The sequence below is a fragment of the Acanthisitta chloris genome, unplaced genomic scaffold (assembly GCF_000695815.1).
Source record: "Acanthisitta chloris isolate BGI_N310 unplaced genomic scaffold, ASM69581v1 scaffold27392, whole genome shotgun sequence".
NCBI classification, from domain to species: domain Eukaryota; kingdom Metazoa; phylum Chordata; class Aves; order Passeriformes; family Acanthisittidae; genus Acanthisitta; species Acanthisitta chloris.
Window position 1 is genome coordinate 1 of NW_008661470.1, and position 9030 is coordinate 9030.

Here is a 9030-nt window from a genome sequence, read left to right on the forward strand (position 1 = left end):
GGAAGGTGTGACAGAGGGAGATGTGCTTCACCCAGCACAGAAATCAGAAACCAAGGACTTCTCCCCTCTGTGCTCCCCATCTCAGCAGAACACATTTCCTGGGAGAGTAACTTCTTGCTAATAGATTAGGGGTTAGGAAGAAATTCCTCCCTGTGAGGGTGCTGAGACATTGGCACAGGTTGCTCAGAGCAGCTGTGGCTGCTCCATCCCTGGGAGTGTTCCAGGCCAGGCTGGATGAGGCTTGAAGCAACCTGAGCTGGTAGAAGATGTTCCTGCCCATGGCACGGGGTGGGATGGGATGAGCTTTAAGGTCCTTCCAACCCAAACCAGTCTGTGAAGCTATGAAATAAGACCTGAGGTGCAACAGGAGAGAAAAGGGCACTGAATGATGTGCACAGGGTCATGACTTGCCATGGGGTAGCAGCTGGTCCTTGTGCCTTTGATTATGGTTCCTCTGGCACACAGTAGTCTCAGAGAGTAGCACAAAGTGTCACTGTGAAGGCTGAATGTGTTCCAGGCAGCAGAAACCTCCCTCAGAGAGTACTAGTGGCCTATCCAACAGAGGGATCTGTCACTCCTGCACAGGACTAAAGCTAAAACTACAAGGAATTGAGGGAAGTATTCTGCAGAGCTCTTCTCTCTGGGAAATACCTCCTGAGTGAGTGTCTGTACTGCAATTCCAAGCTTAGAATAACCTGGTTCAGTGGAACGAGATCTCCTGAGTGTAGCTCCACCATCAAGAGGTTCTCCAGTCATCAGCCATGGCCAGGGAACAGCTCTGTGGTTTGTTCCAATCCCTCAGACTATGACAGGATCTGGCACCTCTCAGTGGGGACTTCTAGTCAAGGAAATAGTGGGCTCGATTAAACTTAGGGGTTTAAAGGTGCCAAATCTTGTCTCTAAGTGCAGTGTAGAATGAAAGAATCATAGAAATTTAGGGCTTAGGATGGAGGTTAAAGATCATTTAGTCCCAATCCCCTGTCCTGGGCAGGGACACCTCCCATCAGAGCAAGTTGCTCAAGACTTTATCCAACCTGGCTTTGAACATTGGATATGAAGGTTGTTGGCTTGTCTGGTTGCCTGGAGCTGGCTGGAGTGAGGAACAGTGGCTCTACAGGGGATGTAAGCTCCAAACTTCACACCTTTAGGCACAGGCTGTGAGGTCTCTGTGCTCAGCAGGATCTCTTGGACACAAGAAAAAGCCACAGGCTCTTTGAATAGCATGTCCAGGTCCAGGTATCACTGTTACCAACCACAGCCTCTCTTATCTGATCCAGGCAATGGTGAAGTATAAAGCACTGAAATCTCTCCCTTTGGAACAAGGTCTCATTTAACCCTTAATCACTTCCTTTAGGAGGAATTCAAAGGAAAGCTGAGGCAGGCAGAGCTGGCATAAAACTGCTGAGTGCAGCACATCTCCCTCTGTCACACCTTCCTCTGGCACTCAGCAGGAGTGTTAGGCTGCCCAGGAGCCTGTTTGAAGTCCTTTCCTCAGCCTCACACCTGTTTGTTTATGAGAAACTGTGTGTCTCTCACCTATCCAAGTTCTGTAGGACCTTTGGGGAGACCTTACAGCCACTCCCTTGTCCAAACAGCTTTTCCTCCTCAAGCACTTCTCCAAGACTTCATTCTGCAAAGGTGAGATAGTTGCACTGCCCTCCCTGAGGGAGTTTTGTTTTATGGTTTCTGTGATGCCTAGACCTGGACAAAGAGGGACAAAGCCTGTGGCTTTCCTTGTGTCCCAGCCAGGAGATCCTGAAGCTGTGGGATGCAGCTGAGACCTCACAGCCTATGCCTAAAGGTGTGAAATTTGGAGCTGACATCCCCTGTAGAGTCACTGTTTCTCACTCCAGCCAGCTCCAGGCAACCAGATAAGCCAACAACCTTCATACCCAAGGATACTGCACCTTGAGACAAGATTTGGCACCTTTAGACCCAGTTAAGGGGTTGAAATGGAGCTTAGAGATCATCGAGCCCCATCCTCCTGCCCCACCAGCAGCACAACCTTCCCCAGGAAAGGCAGGAGGATGCCACTGGCTCAGCTGGAGAGTCTGTGCTGAAGTTGTCATCCCTGAGGTGCATCTGGAGCAATCTGGAAGCTCAGCCCAGTGCAGAGCTGGTGCAGCCTGGAGGACAGGCCATGGACACCTAGCTGAGCAGCTTTCCCTGGGAATGGATGGGAAAACTCCTCAAGTGCTGCATTCCCCAGGGGAGAAAAACAAGACTGATCAGAAAGGTCTTCAGGCACTCTGGGGTCACTTCTTGCCTGTGACAGGATTGTTCTGGCAACACACCTAAGAGCTGTGAGAGCCTCCAGAGGCTGGAAAATCCAAATTCTGTAGGACCTTTGAGGAGACTTTACAGCCACTCCCTTGTCCAAAGGAAACAGCTTTTCCCCTCCAAAGCACTTCTCCAGCAGTTTGCCCTGCAAAGCTGAGACAGCTGCACTGCCCTCCCTGAGGGAAAGGTTGAGTTAACAACCTGCAAGAGGGCAACTCTGCACATTTTGGACCTCATCCTCTTTTTTACCTCTAGCACTGGCTAAATCCCAGCAGGAAAACTGAGCTGGGAGAAATCTGACTCAGAGGAAGTGAGGGAAGATGTTCCTGATGGTTTAGTGACTTCAGACGAGTCCAGAGCTGAAAGACGAAGGGCACATGAATATGTGGCTGAGTCTCAAACATGTGAGGCCACCAGGACCACAGAGCTTTTACTGGTGGAATTTACAATGGGAATGGCTTCTAGTGATTTTGGTTTCACAGCTCAGGTGATAGCAAGAGGCTTGTGAGCAGGTGGAAGCTGAAGCAGGTTTAAATGGGCACAGTTAGATGAAATAATCACATAGATGAAAGTTGTATTGGTTAGCTGTGCTGGGCAATGACTCCAGGCCCATGGCCCACCTGGCAATGAGCTCAGGGAAGTATATTCTTGAGCTCTGTCAGGTTTGGGGCTGTGACCACTGCCCTGGGGAGCTGTTCAGTGCCCAAACACCTCTGGGGGAAGAACCTTTGCCTGATCTCCAGCCTAACCCTGCCCTGACACAGCTCCAGCCATTCCCTGGCTCCTGTCCCTGGTCCCAGAGAGCAGAGATGGAGCTGCCCCTGCACTGCCCCTCGGGAGGAGCTGCAGCCCCTGATGAGCTCTGCCCTCATCTCCTCTGCTCCAGCTGAACACACCAAATGATCTCAGTTCTCCTTGTACGACTTCACCACTAGACCCTTCGCCACTCCCATGGCCTTCCCTTGGCTGATGCCCTTTTAACTGCACTCAAAAATTAATAACAACAGTAAAAACATTGAGCCATTCTCAGATTTAAACCTCCATGGGCACAGGAGAGGGTGTGTGGCTGCTCTGTCCCTGCAGTGCTGACACCCAGAGTCACAGAGCTGTGCAGAGGGTTTGAGGCAAAGGATACAACCCCAGGAAAACATTAGTAGGATCCCTTGGCACAACAAGGATCTAAACTGGTCTCAGCATCCACAGCTCTAAGCACAACCACCTGGGAATAATTTCACATCCCACAGACATCTAGGAAGGAATCACAGGGTCAATCAGATTGGGAAAGACCTGAGATCATTAAGTCCAACCCATGAACTAACACCTCCAATGCAACTAGACCATGGCACTGAGTGCCACATCCAGTCTGTCCTTAAACTCTTCCACCACCTCCCTGGGCAGCACATTCCAGTGGCTAAAGAAGAAGGTGCTTAAGGAGTCTTTAAGCCAAGGAATGTTTAATTCAGCTAAATGGATTCAATTTGAACTGAAATTTGCTCAGCACCATCCCCAACCTCCCCATTCCCACCCAGCCCTGCTGTCCCATTCCTTTCACAGTGCTTTTAGCTGTCTGGATTTCTTTCATTTCACCCCAAAGACACCAAATAAGGAAGACAAAGAGTCTTGACTTTTATCATTATTTATTACAAATTATATTTTGCAAGTTACTGTCTAAAAAAAAATCAATAGATTTAAATAAATATACAGATTTCAGGATGCTACATATGGGCAAGTGTGAATAAGTCACTTCAGGATGAGACATTACCCACACCAGGAGACAGACATAGTATTTTACAGCAGTAGTTTTAAATTACTCACATTAAACCATGTGCAAAGTTTCCTCTGGAACAGACCCTTGCAGGATTTAATTCATTATCTTTTAGAATGACTCCAACCTTCAGAAGGTCAAATATCAAACAGCTTCTCTGCAGCTTTAGGGACCAAATGATTAATCTGCTGTTTCATTTCTGATCCAATCAATTGGTCTCAGTTTTCCCTGCTCCAGGGCTTAAAGCAAAATCAAGGCAGTATTTTATGTCCAATTGGACTACACTTGCAACAGCCACAGGTTTTGGTCCCTCCACCAACTTCAAGCAGCCCTTAGAAATGCTCTGGGTAATACTGCACTGGGCAGAGAGAAGGACCCAGCAGTGGTTTCAGGAGAGCAGTTCTGTCCCTGCACTAAGCAGGTGAGAGCTGCAGCCACAGTGTCTAACACAAGCTCATCAAACAAAAGTGCATTTGAGATCCAGCTCCAGAGCCTTGAGGTTGTGCTTTCCTGCAGGATTGGTTTCTAGGTGCTCAGTTTCTCCTTCCCTCCCCTGGGCCAGCAGCACTGGGTGCTCCATGGCTGGGAAGTGGTTCTGGCATGGGTGTCATTCCAAGGCTTTCTCCTAACTGTGCAGACAGTGCTGTGCTCTTATGGCATCACAGAGAGGTGTGGGCTGGAAGGGACCTTAAAGACCATCTAGTTCCAACCCCTTCTTCCTACCAATCCTTCCCTCTACATCATTCCCCCCTGGCTGCCCCTTGCCTCATACATTCCCTGTCCAGGTTACACTTCTCACAGGGATGTGCTATCCATAGATGGATCATTTATTACATACAGTCCAACCCAGGGACCTGATCTCAGCAAAGCAGCAAGCAAGCCTTGGTATGCTATCTCCTCACATCCACCTCTCTGCCCTGAGCCTTTCCTTCCAGGCAGAGCTGAAGGAAAGCTGGGATGGTAAGGAAAGAGCTGGAGGCACTCAACTGTGCTGAGGAGATATCCAAGGAGAGGAGATGAATTCACAGCCCTGAACTCATCCAGACCAGCAGCTCAGCTCTGTCTCTACCCCACTGGGGCTCCCTCCACACAGCCACCCAGGGCTCAAGGCTCCTGCAGAGATAGTCCCACATCAACCTCCCACCCCAGCAGTTGTGCCTAGTGCCAGGGGCCAGTGCTGCTGTAAGCTAACCTCCACCTCTGGAGGTTAGCTTACCACTGGTGTAAGCAACTCAAGGACTACAGTGAAAACTCACTTGAGAGGATTTCTCAGCCAGTGAATGCCACTGATTGCTCAGGTGGCTTCCAGGCTTCTAGATGCTCTATACCTTTAATACCAACTGGGAGCTGTTTCACCATGGCAATCTCATTCACCCACACTGACTGACAAGAGGAAATAGTGCAAAGTTGGGCTCAGGCTGGAGGCAGCTTCTTCCTCACCACAGTGACCAGTCCAACCCCCTCTGAATGAGGCTCATGCTCAAACACATCTCCAAGGCAGAGCAGACCAGGCCAGTGACACAGGCTTAGTGCTGCCACATCCAGAACTGTAGAGAATCACCTGGTTTGTGAGTGATTCAACCACCCAGCATGGGCTGACCCTCTGCAAAGCACTCCAGAGCAGAGTTAAGCTAGTCCTCCTCCAGCAAGCCCCTTGCCTGATCCAAAAAGGCACAGTGCAGCTCCATGACACATCTGTGACTGTATAGAGAGTTTTCCCTTTACAACAGTCTCTGGAGTGTGTTCAGCACTGGTTCATGCAACAGCAGCATGGAGACTTCCACTTCTTCCCCCTTCCACTCACGGCCTTTCCTTCAGCTCTAACTACCCACAGTGGAGTTAGTGGCACCCACAGGACTCCAAATTCTTCTGGTGAACTTGGGATGGCACCTGGTTCTTATCTCTTCTTCTTCCAGATATTTTTCTTCCAAGGCAAAGCTGTTGGCTGTGGGCTCCTCTGGGATCGCTGCTGCTGCTTGCTGGACTGCAGTCTGGACACAGCAATATCCCTGTCAACACAAGGGAGACAATGTTCACTCTCCAGACCATTTACCTCTCAGCAACAGCTCATTTTGGGATACTGAGCTACCAAGACTGACTGTGAGGCAGAAGATGGGGCAAGGAAGAGAGGGAATTTCTAGACACAGCAGTATTAAGCCACAGTGGAGCTCCATGGAGCCCAAACACCCACTGCTGGCAGCTCTAAGGAGTCCTCTAGGAGGGCATGACCCAAGTGATGCTTCCCCAGATCTGTTTTTCAGATCGTATCTGATTTAACTGCCACCAATTCATTAACTTGTCAACTCCCTTTAACTCATTTACACTCCTGGAGTCATGGATTCTTTCAGCATTGAGTTTCACAACTCACTGATGGGAAAAAAAGCTCTTTCCTTTGGTTCAAATTTGCTGCCCAATCAATCATTTTCCTACATGATGCTCTCCCCCATCCCTCCACTTCTTGTACATCACCCATTTGCCTGACTCATATCAGAGGAACTTCCCACCCCAACCAAGAATTGCAACGTATGTAATATTCCTCTGGTTTTGGAAGGACACAAGTAATCCTGACTCCCTCAGCTCTGAGCTTTCAGTGCTGCAGAGAGCAGAATAGTCAAGTCTTCTCATTTAAAGGGAGACAGGAGGAGGAAATCAGCTCAAATCCAAGTGGCAACTGCAGTCTGGGGGCACAACCAGGGATTTTCAAGTGCTTATGAGGGATGTTGAAGGTGGGTTTAGGTGGCAATGCTTACCTGAGAGCTCTCAGCAGGCCATGATGGAGAGGCTTCATGCCAATGCTCTGTGGAGATCTTGTGGATGCTCCAGAGCTCACTGGGAGCTTCAGACTCTGGAGGTACCTAATGAACAAGAGGAGATGTGTGAACCACCCACATCCAGGCAGGCTGTGGGGAGTACAGGGGGTGCTGCACCAGTGACAGACAGCTGAATGCATGTGTTTGAAGGGTTAATTGCAGCTATTTGAGAGCTATTCATGGCTCACTTTTGCTTCTGTCAGAGCTGTTCTATTCACAGGCATATCAGTGATTGGGGCTTTATTGCCTTGGTGTGGAATTAATGACAGATCTCTACAATGATTTTTCTCCTTTCAAGATACTCCTCTATGCTGCTGCTGAAGTAAAACTGAGTGCACAGAGTTGGCCCCAGAGGATATTTGGCTTCTGAGTCCCAGGTCACAGCAGTCCTGCCCTGCCACAGCCTCTCCCCTCCAAGCCATGCAGGAGACACTGGTGTCCCAAAGCTTCCCCCTCTGCCTGTCCCTATTCCCAGCTCTCCCTTCCCACCACCACACCCAGCACTTCTCAGCCTCCTGGCAGCACGAGGCATGGAGGTAACATTGCTCCATATCAGCTAGCAAAGAGACTATTGTCCAACAAAACCACCCAAGTGACACTGCCAGGGCCTTTGGGAGGGGAGTGAAAGCCACTAGGCAAGTTCCAGCTGTTCTCAGGGAGGATGCAGGGATCCTCCAGCTGCTAAGTGCTGTCTGCCTGCTGCCCCCTCTCCAAGCAACCCCCAGGGACATCCCCAGGACTTACCCAGGCTTTGGCTGGCAGAAGGTGGCACAGAAGGTGTCCCTGGAGCGTGAGCACTCACACCTGCCCAGCGATCTCCTGCGCCGCCTGGGTGGGTTTCCCAAGCCATAGGGAGCTGTGTGCCTGGGAAAAACAAAGGAATTCAGCTAGGCCACTCACTTTTTATTAGCCAGCAAGTTTACAACACGGTTCTGGGAGGCAGCCAAGCCAGTGCCAGCATAATAAAAGACTCATCTACAGACAGAAGGTGAAAAGGTCACTGATAGGTCTAAGTCTTTAAACTCCAGCTCCTCTCCCACCTACTGTTTTCCCCACCCTACCCCTCCCAGGGAAATTGCCACTATGTGCTGGCTTCCAAGTGGAGTTTTCTCTCCTTGCAGCAGCCCAGGTGCCTGTGCAAGGGTTGCCCATATGGGCTGGGCAAGCTGGCAGCAAAATTGCACACAAGAAGCACAGCTGCCCCAGTCCAGCAGCCCCACCAGTTCCTCCAGCACCGCAGAGGTGTCAGTGCTCTCCCTCCCCCATGGGTTTGAACACACAGGACATAGTACAGCTGGAGATGTCTTGGGGCTATAACAGGTTCTTCTGATCCCAGCAGCTTCCAGAGCTATTAGCACATTCCCTGCTCCATCTCTGATGGCAATCTCCTCTCCCAGAGGGTTTAGGATTGGCAGTGAATGCAGCTATTCTCTGAGCAAGCAGCGAGTTGTAATTGCATGTTAGCAAGCATGATTATAACCACACCTGAGTACATGTGCTGTGCTCCAGTGTGATGGTCATTGGTCTGAAACTGCTGGGAAAGCTGCTTTAGCATTCCTGAGGGCAGGACTTGGCAAGCACAGGCCCTGAGTGCCAGCCCACCACTGTCTTATTAACAATACTGGCAGGCAGCAGCCAGTTTGCAAGTGAGGAGAGAAACTTTCTCCCTTACAGCTACCACATCTTGGTGCTGCAGAGGCACAAACCTCAAGAAAAGGTGAGTCTGGGAAGATATACAGCACCCTGTGCTTACACTTCAATCCCTGTGGGATACACTGAAACTCCTGAGCAGCAGCACAGCTTGTCCCTTTCTAGACTAAACTCACAATGCTCCCCAAGAGCCTCAGAGCACTGGGACCCTTTCCCACCTCCCTCTATCCCCCAGCAGAAAGTCCAGACACTACTCATCAACAAGCAGCCCCCAAAAACTGTGTTTACACTCACCCAGGTGTGTTGACCCAGATGATATCCAGGTGACAGAAGTAGATGCACTCCTTATCCAACCAGCTGTTGCAGGAGCATCTCTTGGTCCTCGGGTGCACAGCCAGGAGCGACTCTGCCGGGGGATGACCCAGACCTGCAGCAGAAGGGAGGGAGGGATGAGTTGCAGGCTCGGTGCACAAGGGCTGGAATGCCCAGCCGTGTGTCCCCTCTGCAGTTCCACAGCCGATGAGG

At 50.3% G+C, this 9030-nt stretch overlaps 1 protein-coding gene across 1 annotated transcript; it reads right to left on the reverse strand.

Moving 5' to 3' along the window:
• Window positions 1-5942: 5942 nt before the first annotated feature.
• LOC103798009 (endothelin-2-like) lies at window positions 5943-8932 on the reverse strand (the record flags this gene model as incomplete). Its single annotated transcript, XM_009070250.1, has 4 exons — window positions 5943-6054; window positions 6796-6900; window positions 7600-7719; window positions 8800-8932. Coding segments are annotated over 4 exons (470 nt in total), but the record flags the coding sequence as incomplete, so codon positions are not given.
• Window positions 8933-9030: the final 98 nt, after the last annotated feature.